The 17,852-nt window shown below is 40.0% G+C and overlaps 1 protein-coding gene across 2 annotated transcripts in view; it reads right to left on the reverse strand.

Annotated features, from left to right (window-relative positions):
- GALNTL6 (polypeptide N-acetylgalactosaminyltransferase like 6) overlaps positions 1-17,852 on the reverse strand; it is a 1,501,141-nt gene that overhangs the window by 826,308 nt on the left and 656,981 nt on the right. For both annotated transcript variants that reach the window (XM_075611422.1, XM_075611431.1), the window contains exon 5: positions 12,238-12,404. In XM_075611422.1, coding sequence (XP_075467537.1) covers positions 12,238-12,404 — 167 coding nt within the window. The remainder of the gene's footprint in view (positions 1-12,237; positions 12,405-17,852) is intronic.

Genomic DNA, 17,852 nt, shown 5'->3' on the forward strand with positions numbered 1-17,852 from the left:
GATTATAACCTTGAAAGGACTTCAAGCACAAATTAATACTATGTGCTAAGGGCTATGAGTTACTGAGGCCAAGTGAGATGAAATAAAACACAGGTTTTCCAACACACACAAGTAAAAACAAGAGGAAGCACAGCAAATAAAGTAGATGCAGAGGTAAAGTAATATAACAAAGTGATCTGGTGACTTGAGTTAGTATTTCTAATCTTATAAAGAATAAAGACCGTGGGCCATATTTATTAAGCAGTGATTTGCTATAAGTCACCTTCAGTGCTGGAATACTTTACAGTCTATTAAAATCAATGGCCTATAAGGTGTCTTCCCAGGCCACATGGTAAGAAATAGAGCTCAAAAAAATGCTGTGACAGTGGTTCTAGTCATTAGCTGGTTTTAACTCACATTGCTAGAGCTGCTATCCTGAATAACAGAGGGTGTGTGTGTTGTAATCCTGTTGGGTCAAACACAAGTGCAGCATTCCAGTCACTGGGTGCTTTAGGCTTGCTAACTCAATATATTTCTTATGGAAATTATTTTAGGAAGTGTGGAATGTGACACAGGCGTGCTCCCTTTTCAGCACGGGCATCTCTCCCTAAGTTATTTGGAGAGAGGTTTGAGGGGATATACTGTATATACAACTGGAGGCACTACTTAATTGCATTACTCCTCTCTATATTTCAGGTATTCAAATCCAACTTTCGATTTTTATGAATCCGAGCACGGATTCAAGACGAAATCCAACCAGAGTTCTTTCATTGATGGATTCAGAGGCATGGACTCTGATTTATTAGTACCCAATCTGCAGATGGATTTTGATGTGTGGATCGGATTTAGGTAAAACCAGCCACGTAGATCTGCAGATAAGATTCAGACAAGTCCATCCATCTCTTGCTTGGATCACTGTTATTTATTGCAACTCACAACTATATCTCTTTAACATTTTAACCTACAGATGTTGCAAGAGTTACTGTCTTAGTGGCCACAGAGAAACATGCAGAAAACCAAGGCCACACGGACAGCAAGTCTTATGGCCTGGAAGGATTAATGCTATGAGGGTCCAGGCTTTTGAATGGGACCCCCACAGCGTTAATCCTTCACATTATGGGAGAGAATTCTAATACTCAATTGCTGCACAGCCAACACCCCATCTGCACCCGTTTCCCCATTGCTCTGTCTGCAACCGTGTCCCCACAGCGCAGGTAAGATGCGGGGCTGTATTTCCTTCCCCCTCGATGATGTAGGTGCCTTATATTGGTCTCTACATCATGAAAGGGAGGCTATATGGCCATATCTGGTCATCTACTGTACATCATCAAGGGAGCTGGACAGGACATGTACCGTAACACAAGATTGTGACTGTAGTCTTACAGGGGCATGGAGTATGCCTGGCTAAATGTGTGGTGTGTGTATGCAAGTCTGGGTATCAGGGTGTTTAATAATAATTGTGTGTGTGTGTATCAAAATTAGTGCATGAGTGTATATCTGTATTAGTGTGTGTACAGTATATGTACACATGTATGACTGTATGTGTGAATGACTGTGTATCATTGTACAGTACAGTATGTGTGAATGTTTGAGTTTCCATCAGAATATAAATGTAAATCTGTATGTGGTCGTATATTTGACAGTGTATCAGTGTTTACTGTATGTGTAAATCAAAGTGTTTGTGTATATGAATTTGTATGAGAGAAAATGTGTACAGTACATGTGTGTGTATCAGAGTCTATTTTTGGGGTTTAAATATGTTATAATGATACTGTGACATAGTTTAATAATGAAATACAGTATACAAAATCAAAGAAAATAATTGAGTTGCAGTGCTATGAGTTGGAAGGGATTGGGACTGCTCGACACAGTGTTTCACTAATTTTAGTGCTTTCAGATTGATACAGTATCTCAGCATAGTTTTGCACTTTCATCCGCTGAACCAGTCCAAATATTTTATTGATTTACCAGGAAATTTAAGAAGCAGCTGGTAATATTTATTCATTACAATATGCACTTTTAAAATGAAATATGATTTATTACATTGCCAGGATGGCAATTTTGCACAAATGATGCATAATGCACAAGTTATATGGCGAGATATATGTTTACAGTACCTACATAGATACTCGGAGCAGGGACTCTTCTTCCGTAATGTTACTTTTATGTCTGAAACACTTATTCCCATGACCTGTTATTTATATTATTTGTTATTTATATGATATGTATTAATACTGTGAAGCGCTATGTACATTTATGGTGCTATATAAATAAAGACACACAATACAATACAATACAATACTGTCTTTTGCTTTGCCATTTTTTTGCACATTTCTCTCAATTTGGCATATTTTGTGAAATTTTTATATACTGTAGTTCACAGGGCTTAACATTTAGCAAAGTTCACAAACAAATTGACAATTTCACCTGAATTTTGCAACTTTTTGCATAGTTGTTGTGAAAAGGGTAGCTATACAAGGCCATGTTACTTGCAAATCCACTAAATTCTTGGCAAAAAAATGTGTGGTTTGTCATTTTTTGTGAAACATTTAAAGGAAAAAAAATGCAGATTTTGCCTTTCACAAAATTACCATTACACTATAGAAGAGAAAAAATTGCTTGCAGGAGTTTTTGCTAAACATTGACCAAATTGCTTAATGAATGATAATTTCATGGGTCTTCAAAACAAACTGTTATTAGCTGTTGACGGACTCAACAATGCATATATAGTCTTTCATACTGCAGTAATGGCAGAAATGACTTAAGGTTGGCATTATAAGTCAGTGATTAATAGAATAAAAATGTTCTGTTGGTAGCTTTCTGGCCTGATAATTCTAAATAACAAAAGATCTAGAAGCTATTGTCACCTGTTCTACCAAGGTTACATTTTAATTGAGCTACTGCATGTATTGTTTTTGAACTGAAACAAACAAAGCTATTGACTAAAAAGATAATAAAAACCTCTTTTGAACTAGTTTACCATGCCAGTCGTAATTAGTCTCTTTATTTCTCGCATGTTTTTTAGTGCAGTGTATCTCTCACAGCATAGAATTTAAAGAGCATAAAAATAAAGATTTCTTTATACTAAAGGTTATTATTCCTTAATTGGCTTAAAATAAAATTCAAGCATATTTGACTAAGTAGTGTTTTTAGTCCAGACACTGAAATATGTTTTTTGGGGAACTGAGTTCTATTTAGGAGAGGACCCTGTGACAGGGGGAATTCACTATCCCAACAGTATGCCTAGGAGACCAATGTATAAATCTGGAGTCAAGCAGTGACCTAGTTAATCCCAGCTTGAGATAAGGCTGGGTTAATTAACCAGATCCCAGCTGGTCCTTTCAGGGCCGCCAATATGGTGGATCTGCCGGGGTTGGCGTCCCGGGCCCAGTGAGTTGTGGGGGCCTGGCCGGCACTGTAAGTTGGGCCCAACCTCTGGCCAGGACTGTCTGCCAGGCCTCTCGCGGCTGGGCCCCGCCTCTCCATTAGCAGCAGCCTGCATGACTATCCCAGTGTCCCATGCCGACGGGCCTCTCTGACGTCAGCGCACCAGAAGCACTCTATCATCAGTGCTCTTTGTTTCCGGTGTGCAATGGCATGAGAGGAGGGCTGTTGGAAGCTCAGCGTGGGACAGAGGGATAGAGGTATGCAGGCTGCTGCTGAGGGAAGAGTGAGGGTCTGGCCGCGAGATCACTGGCAGCCAGGCCTGGCCAGAGGTCAAGACCAACTTGCAGTGCTGGCTCGCATTACCGCCACAAGTGGCGGGGTGGGGGCCTGCTTAAAATGTTTGTCCTGGGTCCCAAGATTTCTGTTGGCGGCCCTGGGTCTTTTAAGAACCCAGCGCTCCCACTTGTTCAGGGTTCCTGTTTGAATCATAGAAGCACATTCTGACATGCTGGAGGGAGAGCAGCTTGCCACAAGGTCTGTTGCATTGGGACACTTATCTTTGCTCTGTGTTTCTATCCAGGACTTGAACCGCCCTTTCTGCGAAAAGGACAAAGGCCTGCTCAGGACTTATTTTTCCGTTGGTTTATCAATACTGAAGTTAAATCTCTGTTATTTTGTGTTTCATGTTTTTGTGACAGAATAAACAAGCCTATTCAGATCACCCATGTTTTGTTATGTTGTCCATGTAACAGACCCATTTACTTATATACCTCCAAACAGAATCTGGTAGATCAAAGCAGCAATGAAATGTATGGTATACCCATTTCAACACTTGGACTTATTTCTGCATTAGAAGAGAAAATATATCTGAAAAACAATATTAACCTAACCATAAAAATAGTAGAAACATACAATTAGGTAATTATGGACTTACAGTAAACAAATACAAAAAGTGTGGTAACAGGCAGTTTATAGACCACATGCACTATGGAAAGCTAAAATATTAAACCACCCAATAAATAAAACCTACTGAGAGGTCTTTCCCAAACCAGTAACAATATAAAAACAAAAAGAAGAAGCGTGTGCTCCAATAGTGTGATTGTTTTTTTTTAATTGAAAGATATTCATAGTCGTGGTGCAAAACATACACGTACTGTATAGAACATAAAAACATAAAATTGCATGTCTAATGGCAAAAATGTGCCAAATGCATTGAACAACATTTTATCTGTTTATCTATATTTGTGATCATCTTTGATTGCGGTCCATACTGTAAGTGCTCCTCCGGTCTCTCTTGGAGCCTCGCCTTCACCGCATATGATGTAGGAGCGTTTCATACATCAACTGCATAATGCATGCTGATTATGCCAATGCTTTTAATTGCCTAGCAACTTCATTAGATCAGTTATGGACTCATTCAATGAGGATATTAATAGGAGTTTACATGTTAAAAATGAATTAACATCCGACATGGTCCACAAATACACAGGAGTATAAAATATATTTAGTTTTAATTACAGTATTAAATCTACATGCAGGTAAAAGACATGGCAATGAGTTCCAAGATGGCACTAAACTCATCATCTTTCAATGACTGTTCAATGACAGACCTGGCATTTATTTGTCATCACCACTAGCCCCTACACCCCAGTATATTGATGATTTATTTACAATATGCACAGCTACAGAAGACAATAAATAGACTCACAAACAAAAGAGTTACATGCTAAAAGCAGCCTTTGAAGAAATTACATCCTTACTGAGAATACTGCAGAACAAACACTGTAAAAGAAAAAGAGAAAATCATTCAAATGTCCCAATTGCTGGTGACCCGTACCAGAGGAAAACCATGAGATCTGCGTCCAATCTCAACAGAAAATTAAACAGTAAAATGACTCTCCCCCATTACTCCATTGTTTAATTCCAGCAACCACCAAAACGTAAACAAAAACGTAAACTCTAACTAGCTAAAAAAGAAGAAGACGGAGCACTGCAATATCTACAAACCTATAGTGAGTGAAAATTCAACAGTCAGCCACGTGAATATAACATTTGATATTGTAGAATTATACGGTATCAAAGAATTATATCTATGTGAATACTGGAATGTTGCATACATTATTCAGGGCAAGAGATGCAACAGTGATGTTATCTTGGGCAAACTAATCAAAATAATGAATACAAGATGAATCTTTGCATGGACACAAAAATACAAGAAAAAATAACAAGGACACTGCAATGGACATTCATTTTTAAATGCAGAACAGGGGGTTTAAATCCGCACAAGAAGAAAGAATATTAGAATTAAAAATATTATGTTTTTACTCAGAAAATAATGGTGCAAGGAGACTGGATTTTTTATACACCATCTTAAATATTTATAACTACCGTATGTGTTGCCCTACTATTCTTGCCTTCACCTTGTTTCCATTCTACTGTCTTCCTACAGTATGTCTCTCCATCTCCCAACAAATGTTTTCATCGTCTCTATCTTTGCTCTCATGTAACCCTTTACATCATATTATTCCCTTCTAACTTACTTTGCCCCTGATCCACAAAAAGGTTCTAAGCTTTAGCAGACTTTTACTTGGGAGTAAAGATGTGCTAAAGCTTTGTACCCTTTTGCGGATCTGCCAGTTTCCCATAAGTTTATCAAGTACTAAAGTTTTAAATTAGTATTTTTTATAATCCTTTACACACTAACATGTTTTAGTTTTTGCAGAATGGCTTCAAAAAGAAAATGTGAGGCATTTTTTTATGTATACTGGTTTAAACTGAGTTTTCCATTTATATTTCCTTTTTATTTCTTCCCAAAATGTGTGTTCCTGCAAACCGCAGGCTCATTCTTTTTGACCTTGAAGAAAAAAATAGAGGGTTGCAGTCAAGTTTATAGCAATATAAAAAAATGCAGCATGTTTAAGCTCTTTTGTTAATTGCTGAAATAACTGGAGAAAGAAAAATGCCACTCTATTAAAACCTGCTTAAAATGTGATGTTTAATTCCATTGAATTTTTTTATATTAGCTCTAATGTGCTAAACATGAAAAGTAGTCTTATTCAGACTGCTCAAACATCAGACATTAAAAAGTGGATTGCTTGGAGCCATTCTATTTACATTAGTCCTTTGACTGCAATTCGTAATTTATTATTGGGTCTAATCAGCAGTAATTCTTTATGTTCAATATATAAAACCTGCATAGCTTTGCAGGGTTTCTGAATCCGTTTTAGCATTCACCAGAAATACTTCAGAATTTTTCATTCACAGATGCCTAGAGTTCATTTGAATTATACAACAACTTTCAAGGGCAATGTTGGCATCAATATTTTATTTATGAAGGTCTACTATTTACTGTACCATATTTCGCTTCAGGACAATGGTCACAATAATGGCTTCATGACCTATTTTTGGTACATGAGACTAAGGACTTTATGCACTAAGCCACATGCACCTCATTGTCCCCTTGAAAATATTAGCTGGTAAAGTAGCACATACCGTGCATGCATCATGTTCAGTTCTGAAGAACTGACTAGTCCAACCTTATTTAACCTTATCCCTGCACAAAAAGTTATCTGACATGGTAAATAAATAATGTAACTACAGAATCTGTGATTAAACTTGCCAAGAAAGTCTGTATTAAGAGAAAACACGATTTTAAAATTACATTAACTGGCAACAAGACATTGTTTAAAAGAGATGTTCCATTATCTATTAGTTTGTATAAGATAGGTTTGGATTTCATGATTTGCTGGACCACGCTACAGAACATGAAGGAATATATATTATATACATGAAAAAGAGAACAAGGCTTTGACATTTAGTACAAATGCAGATGTAGCAGATGTTATTGAACCTGTTAACGCAATGTGTTGCATTAATGCTAAAGCAAGATTTATCACAAGATTTAACACAGCATTATCTCCTTAATGCATTATATATGTATCACCTTATTTTGTCCATGAACCCACTTTAATTGAGTAATATCGCCTGTATCATTATATTCTACAAACAAGGGGGTAAATCCTCAGAAGGTCACTATTTTTTTAATGTTCTGTTAATGTTAATTTAACCTATTCCTATCCATAACGCATATCCCCAAAGGTGCTTAGCACAATGTTGTCCTGCATTCTGCTTAAAAATGGATCCTTACATTTTAATGGACCTTAGGCTTACTCATATGCAAATCCATTATATATATATATATATATATATATATATATATATATATATATATATATATATATATATATATATATATATATATATATATATATATAATATATATAAATATATATAGATCATATAAATGTCTAAAACACAAAAAAAAAACTATGTTATGTTTTTTAGTGATTAAAGTGATATGTTTGTGTGAACTAATATGGTACAAAATGTAATAATAACTGTATAAAGTATGGATGTACAATAATGTATATCCATACATACCTCAATAATATTAATTCATATTTTATTTTTATTAATGTACAAATGTAAATTGTTCATTAATATAAATGAAATATGAATTAATATTGTTGAGTTATGGATATACATTATTGTACATCAATACTTTATACAGTACAGTCATTATTAAATGATATATCATATAATTAAGTGAGAAAATTAATAAGTGTAAAAATGATACATTTCTCAATATTATAACAATATATGCATTAGCTTTTGGTAACACACATGAAAATTGTAATTAATAGCGCTGCCTTATTAGCACACCTTAAAGTTTGACTAATGCTCATGTGCAGTGTATTGGAAAACGAGTCTCAGCATTACGATCCTCCCTGTTCCTACAGGTAATGTAACGATGGTGGTTTTGCTAACGGATCTAATTTATACATATGATTAGCTTTGAGGATCTTTGTTAATTTAAGGCAAAATAACGTCTAATAACAAGTTAGGTAAGGTAATGTTATTGGTCTTTATTTAGCGACCTTCTGAGGATCCATCCCTATGTGCCTCATGAAACTGCTCAATGACCATACAAAAAAACAAAAGGTGCAGCAAGTCAGGATATGAGTAGTTCACAAGACAATAGCAAGGATGCATTAGTATTATAATATTTATATGGCAATCCTCAATTTTACTTTGATTTTCGTTTTGATGGCCCTCACATTTTGTTTTAAGTGATTTAGGATTTAATAATTCACATCAAGCTAAATATATGTTAAACATGTTACACATACAGTAATTATCTCAAAGGATTCACATGTAGTAGTATATCTGTAAAATGTTACATACAGTAGGTATAAACAATTTTGTATAAACTAATGAATTATAGGATTTAAGTTTTAAAAAAAATGGAAAAGACAGAAAGGATTACATAGTAGCATATATTATAATTATTTTAAATATTGTAACAGATGTCCTGCCATTTCGTTCTGGATATCCAAATAAAGTTCCAACTGTTACATTTTATCCTCAAACTACATAACAGATTTCTTCCAAATTTTAGACAGTCCAATCAAATGTACAAGTCAAATATTATGAGGATCAGAATATTAGGATTAAAACTGAAGAGGAATTACTCCATAAAAAAAACCTTTGCATTTGTCCAAATGTACATGTATTTTGACGAGAAAAAAAGTTAAAACCTAATTTAGTCTCACTGATACACAATGTGATAAATATGTAGATGTTTGGAGTAATGGGTCTTTACTATGTTTCTCGTTACCTACAGTTCCTGCTCATATTTGTACATTTACTGTATAAAATCAAATCTGACAGTATTTCACAATCATTGGAAAGTCATATTCTTTTTGTCGAGTAAAAATTCAGTACAAGCAATAAAGCAAAATCTGGTGTTCAAGGCGGAGCAATTGATCTATCCATAAATAATCACAAATATTTGTTTGAAAGAAGCATAGTAGTATTGTAATGTCCCCTTTTGTCCCCTCTTGTACCTCATATATAAATGTCCCCTTTTTATGTTACACAGCATACATTGTAAAGATATTAGGTTCAGTAGCACCTTTTGATCCTCGTTTGTGTGGTATAAAATCTTCTTTTGTTCATATCTCCCATATCGCACCTCGCCAGGTATGGAATAAGAGGGGTATTAACACCCATTGTGAACCCAGTGGCTATTCTTCCCTCCAATATAAACCTCTGTTGATTAGTGCTGGAGACTATGTTCAGTGAAAAAACATCTTTAAAAAAAAATGTATTTGATAATGGAGGGGCTAAATTGCCCTATTGTTGATGAAGTAGGTACTCGCTGCTTAGCTACTGCTCGGTATCTGGTACCTGCCTTCCATAAGATATGACAGGAGACATCCAGCATGCAGGCCGCCGGTAAGTATGAACATGAGGGGAAAAAGGCCTAATGAAGGTGTGCTGCTCCATTGCCTTCATTTGGACCTTTGTTTCCCTCATGTTAAGTAAAAATTAAATATACTTACTGTATGATACATACTTCATACACACATTTAAAGTATAGCAGAAATAATGCAACTTTGCCAACTTTTCTTACACCTGTCACAGGTTAAATGTGTATTATCTATGGCTCCTTACTGTGAACTATGTACAGTAGATACAGTATGGTTAGTTTATTGAAGCGTACATCAAGAGTTGATTACAGTTTCTAAGATAAGATTCTGCATGCTTGGCACATTGTTCTTTTTGTTAGAAAGAATGTCAAAAGAAAATCTAGCTCAGATTTACTCAGGCACTATGATGTACCATAAACATAACTTCTTTCAATCTTCCAAGAATTTTCTGCCATAATCTCTTGAAGTCACAAATCTACTCAGATAAATATCTGTCCAAGACAATTCTCATGTTGTTGAATATTACTTTAGGAAACACTGCATGCTTTGTATAAAGTACACAGAAGTAGTTCACCTGGAGAAAGAACATATCCCAGTGGTGACTTTCTTAAAAGAACACTCTGCAAATAGAGAAGGGTATGGTGCATAATGTTCCAATAATTAAACACAACACATAACTCAGGGACATCTGTGGTGTAGGAAATAGGAATTAAACAAGACTAGTTTTATCTCCCGTATTATAATAGTTACTTTATCACAGGAGAAATGTTTGGATGAGTAATAACACATTTATAAACACTGGGTAACCATGCAAACGGTAAGTACATTAAAACATACTTTTGTCATTAAAAACAAATACTGAATTTGGAATCTGTAGAAAGTTGGCAGTTTTTTGATAGTTTTTAATTTTTATTCTGCGTTTTATTGCTTTCCCACATCAGAGCAAATGGCTAATGGTTGAGGTCTTTGGAGAAGGTACTTTATCATATTTGTAGCATAATGAACGACACTCAAGATGACATTATGTAACATCGTCCTTAATTCGAGCCGTTTTCAGCCAGCAAATCCCATTGAACATCCACTTCTGGCAATTTGTAATTATTCCTTAAGAGTAACGATGACTTGCTAATCCTTTTTAAAAAGTTGCATCAGTCAATGTATGAGGATTTTATTGAAGCTTCTTCCAATAGCATGTTTAGCTACAAATGGTCGCACAGGTGCAAGACACTTGTGAGACAGATGTGGTTTATAGCAATGCACTTCAAATAGACTTTTATTAAGGCATGTTTGGTTTTGTGAAGCTGCAGTTTTGCATACACTTCTCTCCAATGTATGTTGGGATAATCCTATCTAGGAAAGTGCTTCTTATAAAAACATTACTTTTTTTTTTACAATTTGATGCAAAAACTATACATTACTCCTCAGTAATGGTACTTGGGTTGGAGCAAAATCTTTGCAATTCAGTGAAGGTGACTAGAAACAACCACTGTAAGCCATTTGGTCAGTAGTTTCTACTGTAGGTCCTTGAAAGATCAACAAGATATGTGTAGGTTTTATTGAACTGAAATAACAGGGCATTTCAATTAACCCTTGGACCGGGAAAGAAAACTGCTCGCTTCCAAACCAAAAGACAAATATATGATCGTATTACAAACTTGTCATTCTTCCACACTGCTGTCCAATTAAACTAAACTACTTTGTGTAATAAAGCACTTTGAGGACAAACCTGACAAGTCAGTAACATTGAACAAAGTTAATAGGTTTCTAAATTTAAAAGGAAAATTGCAATTTTATAATATCATCTTTCTGTTTCACAATTTATGCCTCTACAGTGTATTTCAAGTATTCCTCTCATACAACCCGACATGTTAAATGCCAAATGTGTAATTCTGCAAGTATGCCCTATCTGCCTGTCATTCTTTTCTCTCTCTGAATACGCTGTCCTACTTTGGGGGTTAATTATTAAACTTTGGTAGTGCAGATCAGGGCACTTTGAATCTCCCATTTGTCTGTGCCAGTTTTTGTGTGATAGTGCCCCAATCAGCACTATTGTAGTTTAATGAATATTCTCCTTTCACTCTATTTAAAATACATCTATCTTTGGGTTGGTATGCTCTAAAGTGTGTTAGTGCCGATCGCGCACTACAGTATCTCATGGAAACTCGCAATGACGTAACATAGAGCATAACCTAATTTGATCTTTTTCATCCGTTTCTCATATTTTGCATATACTCGTTTTCCCCCCATCCATTCCTTACTCTCCAATTCTATTTATGAATCAATCAATCCATGTCTCATATCAAACTTTCATTGTCCATCTGCTGCACATTCTAAAAGTAACTGTTATCAGTTTTTCCCCCATTATATACTGCACTGTATGGCTGTACTTCTCAGAAGTTAGAAAACAATATGTTCAATGCATACAAGGCACCTTACTGTTTTATTTTTTGCCGTTTATCAGCAGTTTCCCCAATATACCTCCCATTTTCTTGGAAAACACAAGAGATATCAAAACAACAATATTCATATCCGTATTATATCAGACAAACGTTGGGTTCATTTTCCAAAAGCAAAAATGTTTGATCATGCAAGACCTTACCTCTGTCACTGAAGTCATCCACTAAGATAATTTCCTCTATTAGACTATCTGGTGTTCTGTTAATCACGCTGTGCATAGTTCGCAGGAGTGATGTCCATCCTTCATTATGAAATGGTATAATTATGCTGGTGTTTGGCAGCTTTTCCAAATAAAGCTTGTGCTTACAGCTGAGTAAGAAAAGAAAATGTAATAATTAGGCAATACTTTCACTGTCTAAACTAAAAGGCAATCTGTAATATTGCAATTCCCACTGTTAATATACAAATGCACTTGATGGAGAAGCATTCAAGTAGGACAAAGTTAGCTTACAAATAAACTTATCTGAAAACAGATCCTATAGTCTATTTAATCTGTCCACACTGTATAGCCCAGCAGGACAAGGGTTAGATTTTCTTTAAAGTTAGAGATTTCTGGCTATGGTTAATTGTGCCTCTAGTACAATTGACATATTCTGGATTACAGTTTATGCTTATCTTGACTGAAGTGCTGCAATGCAACGTGTAATTTAGTACTGAAGCAGAGGATTTTGCCTTCTATTGTAATACGACTACATTATTCTACTTACAGATAAATGCCCTACGATAATCCTAAATGGGCTGAATATTTTTACACTCGGTATGTGGACCTGTATTCTTACACTCTGTATGTTTCATTTGTAAGTGCCTTGTTTACTTAAACATGATTTAAAAACAAAACCTCTATAAGTGTGTTATGCTCTAAAGCAGGGGTGCACAAAGTGGGGGGTGGGAGAATTTACGGGGGTAAAGGGTTCGGCGGCTACAGAGGTCCCGCGCTCTCCCCCAAAGCATTTAAATTAAATGCTGGAGGGACCGCGCAGGCCCTCTGCAGCTTCTCCTACCTGGTCTTTGGCGACACGTTGGCATGGTAACCGGCGTCAAATAACTCCGCGGGTCACGTGATGTTGCATTGCCATGGCAATGTGACATCACATGACCCCAAAACATCATTTGACACTGGAGCTGAGGAGGAGGGGGGCGTAAGCCAGGAGGTTGCAGGCAGGGGGGTGTAGGTTCAAAACTTTGCGCACCCCTGCTCTAAACGGTGTCCGTTCTGGTCAGACACTAGCGCACAGAAACTCCCATTCACTATATCAATAAATCTCCCATCTCTAGAATTCCACTCTGTCTCCAGATTTCAAAGTCCCGACCCTGAAACCCCGGCAAAAATACTGGATTACCGAACAGGGGCGTAAGTCTAGATGGAGTTGACATAACTTTGTATCTCTTTTTTGCTAACTGCCAGATTTTCAAACTAAACCCGATTACCGCCGGCTCATGCTGTCTCCCAAGCCTAATCCAAGAGCTCGACCACAGCAGAGTAGATAGGCCAACCGGGTATTTAAATGAGCATTCCAGATCCACCCAAGCATAGGTCCCTCCCGGGGAATGCCAATAAACCACTTGTTTCAAATGAGAAGCTGCTGTATATAATATTTTAGAATATTTAGACACCCTCCTTCTTTAGACTCCAATATTATTGACCTAGATATTCTCGGTTGTTTATGTTTCCAAATAAATTGCATAATATGGATTTGGATTTCTTTTATAATTATATGTTGGACAGATATTGGTAATATTTAAGTAATAATCCTGAAGAACAGGGCATTACTGGCCAATAATGCCCTTGTTGGAAGAGTTGAAGGCCTGAGGCGAAGGCTAAATGTAGGCTTATTTCATAAATAATAGACACTTTTGTGTAAATAGATTTTTTTTATTCAAATAAATGGTAAATACATGAAACCACCTCTATATACTCTTACACTGCAGATATCTATATCCACACACTGCCGCTGCTACACATACAACAGCACAACACACACACACACACAGCAGCCACAATCAAAATTGCAGCCACTTACTAAACTTTGCACTCTCCCCCCAAGCTCTACACACAACACAGCACATCTACACCATCACCCCCCCCCCCCACACACACACACACACACACACAACACTGCACCTCTATACACAACACACTTACATCTTTGCAGTCTCTCTCTCCCCCAATTCAACTGAATCTGCTCAGAAAAATCTCAGTCAGCTCGGGAGGGGGAGTAGTCAAACCAATCCCCTGCCCTGTTCTGAAAGCTGTTCTGAAAGCTGATTGGCTGGAAATAAACAGATTGAAAACTGCATTTTGCAAGGTGCTGAAATTCAGGGCATTACTGGGGATAATGCCGGAATTTTAACCAATCAGAGAGATTGGTTTTCAATAATGCCCTGAATTTTACTGCTTTAGCCTATAGTTGGAAATTATATACAAGTCTGGGGAGAATATTCATCTTAACCGCGGTTATACATCCTATCCAGGAAATATGGTGAGAATTCTAAAGATGTAGATTTTTTCTAATCTTATGTAGCCAGGTCACCCTTTGCCCCCTGCGACCCCCTCGGGAGCCTCCGTGGGCACAAGCGATGCCGGGTACTGCCGGAGGCCAGCGGCAGACCCGACGGCCATCCCAAGGGTGGGGGCCGTTGCAGGGAGCGGTGCGCTGTCTCCGCGAGCAGGCCGGTTGCCGGGGACGCGATCGGGCCGTTGCTAAGGCCGCGGTCGCGTCTCTAAGGTCCCGGCGGCCGGCGAGGAGAGCGCCGCCATTGCGCTTCAAGTCGCGCATGCGCAGTGATCGCGCGAGGGCAGGAGAGCCCCAGATAGGTCGCGCATGCGCAGATAGGGGTAGGGAGCTAAGGCAGCTCTTAGGAGGTCGCGCGAGAGTAGGGAAGCATAGGGAGAGCTTGAGGCGGCCATTAGGAGTTAGTGTAGGCAGAGGGGAGGAACGCACGCGGTCCCAATGTTATTGTAGGGGCCTCGGGACTACAATTCCCATGAGGCATAGCGAGGCAGGCACCAGGTGCTTGATAGGAGCCAATAGAGATGTAGGACTGCCCTGGAGGAAAAGAGATACATTTCCCGGGCTTTGCATGAGTCACGTCAGTCAGGAAGAAGCAGAGCAAGGAGGCAGACAAGGGAAGGAGGTAGGGTGCAGGAGAGAGGGACTCCCCTGTATTAGGCCAGCACCCCCTTGGTCAGAGATAGCTCAGCTCCCCAGTAAGGTGAGTGTTGCCAGGGGCAGCCCTCAGATTAGGGACCCTGCCACTTACATTAGTGGGAGCTGAGAGAAGGAAGTCTGCAGTTAGAGAGTTGGAGTCAGGGAGCTGTTAGGGAAGTAGGGTATAGGGAGCGAGTGCAGCTTCTGCCCCATATAGGTACCTACACTCCAGGTAGACCCCAACTCCCCACTAGTTGGGTGGGTAACTGTTCAGAAGGTGATAGAGAGTTGGAGCTAGGGAGCTGTGAGGGAAGAAGGGTGCGGGGAGTGAGAGCAGCTCCTGCACCCCATAGGTACCCACACCCCAGGTAGGCCCCAACCCCCCGCTAGTGTAGTGGGTTAAGTACTGAGGGAGGCCCAAGATAGGGACGCTGCCCTTAGTGTTGTTAGAGTGCTGTGTTGTCAGGGTCACAGCGAGCAGTGCTGTGAGGTCTGATAGGCAGGCACCTTGTTGCGCAGCACGTTGGCTGCAGCCTCCAGTGAGTTACAGCTTGCTGCGGTAGGCGCTGGGACTAGTCAGAGAGTAGTGGGTCTGGAGAAGGGCTATAGCTGTTCTAGTCACCTTGAGGTAGCGCTAGGGGTAGGATGCCTGAAGGGATAGCCTGTTAACGAGGTCAGGAATTCTGGAGAGGATCTGCACTAGGCTAGCCAACAGTAGGTAGACGCCCAAGTACTGCATGGAAGAGTACTCTAGTCCATTCCAGATCACTTACCGAAGGGACTTGGGTAGTTGGGGGAGTGGGACAGGTCATTACCCCTGCAGGCCCTAGGAGTTCCCCAAGCCACTACAGGTTGCTGTACTACAGGGACAGGCCCTAGGTTAGGGTTCCTGTCACGTTAGTACCATTTATATAGATAGGGACACAGCGGCTGCTGCTGTTCCTGTGGAAGCGGTTGGACCCACGTTGGGGTCCACAGAGACGATTCCAGAGTGGGACCGCCCTAGTGGTCCGCACGTGCAAGGAGTTCGGTTGGAGGATCAGACGGACTCATCACACGTCTGACCCTTTGAGAAGTTTGTTGCTGACCCGAGCACCGGAGTGCTCGGCAGGTATTATACCATCACATGTGCACCAACAGGCCTAGAGGTTCTTAGTGACTGCGCAGTCACCCATTGACTATCTCTGTAGGAGTACGGGACATTGGGTGGGGTTCTTGGGACACTGGGTGGGATCACCTAGTGTTTGGGAATCGTCCTGCGAGACGTCACTGTTAGTGTCTCACCGTGAGAGAGACACAGGTTATCATTATTATTCGTTAGTAAAGTCCTTAGTTATATAATCACTGTGTGTGTGGTTTCTGATTGGGTTCCTATGTAGGGTCATTCTACACTTCCATAGAATCCTACACAGGTGGAGGCGCTGAAAGAAGATTCGTTCCAGAGGATTCACCCCAGGCTCTCATTAGCGGAGGCTCAGACTTCCTGTGAGCCTGCAGGTATACGCACCACACCGGTAACACCACATGTTCTACTCACCCACACTACATATGAGATTGGGTGGGGTGGAATACCCGTTACATTTGGAGGCGCTGCTGAGAGACACCTGGGGTGCCCTGTCCATTTTTTCCAAATTGTCCCGTCCCTATTTTTGTCGCCATGTTTGTGAAGTCCGGAGACGAGGTCCTGGCCTGGGCTTTGAGGCAATACCTAGACCCTGGACAGGTAGTGGCGGTAGGAGGCATTCCCGTAACTATACCCAAAATGAAGGTTCGGGAGTATATGTGTAAAATTCCTGAGTGGCCATGGACATGTGTCTTAGATGAGGAGCAAGATCCCACGTCCACATGGAAGACCATTCTTTTTGTAGTAACCCACATTGAGAATATATGCCTGGCAAAGGCACCGTCCGCACTGTTCATGCCCGGGGGCCCCTCAGAAGGGTACCCCCTAGTCTACGCAGACCAAGCAGGATGGCGTTTCCCGCCAAATCAGGAGAGCGCACGTGCTGCTGACTGCCAACCTGCACAGCAAGATGTTGCAACAATCTGTCCGGGATTGGCGCGAAAATCAGAGCCCCTCCCCAGTGATGTGAGTGACTCAGAGCAGAGCCAGAACTACTCACTTGTAGACAGTGCCCTTCCTACAGATTCCACCAGGGGGAGCAAACACTGTAATCTGCAACCATACGTTGACGCCGTGCTAGACTGTTTGATCTCTGAAGAGGTGTATTCCGATGTTGCGGACCCTGCTGTGGGCCCGTGTGCCCTTCGATGGTCAGTCAGACCTACTGCAGAGGTACCATCGGTCCTAGGCTTGGGACCAGTACCTACAGACGACAAGGGTGAGTCGACTGCCCCAGGGGTGTCGGGGGTGAGCCTCCAGGTGACCGCGGAGCACGATGGCTCCTTAAGTCTGGTCACCAGGGCGAAGGGCTCCCCTCTGCATCGCGTCCTGGCGGAGGTGTCCTCATTAGAAGATAGCTGTCCAGTGGTGCGAGTGGACCAGTGCCCACTGCCTATCGTGCCAGAAGAAGAGAAACCCATCGCAAGCCAGCCGAGTGGTAAGGAACCCCCTTTCCCCCCACAGGCTCCGATGGAGGTGGCCGTG

This window comes from Ascaphus truei, chromosome 1 (assembly GCF_040206685.1).
Source record: "Ascaphus truei isolate aAscTru1 chromosome 1, aAscTru1.hap1, whole genome shotgun sequence".
NCBI lineage: Eukaryota > Metazoa > Chordata > Amphibia > Anura > Ascaphidae > Ascaphus > Ascaphus truei.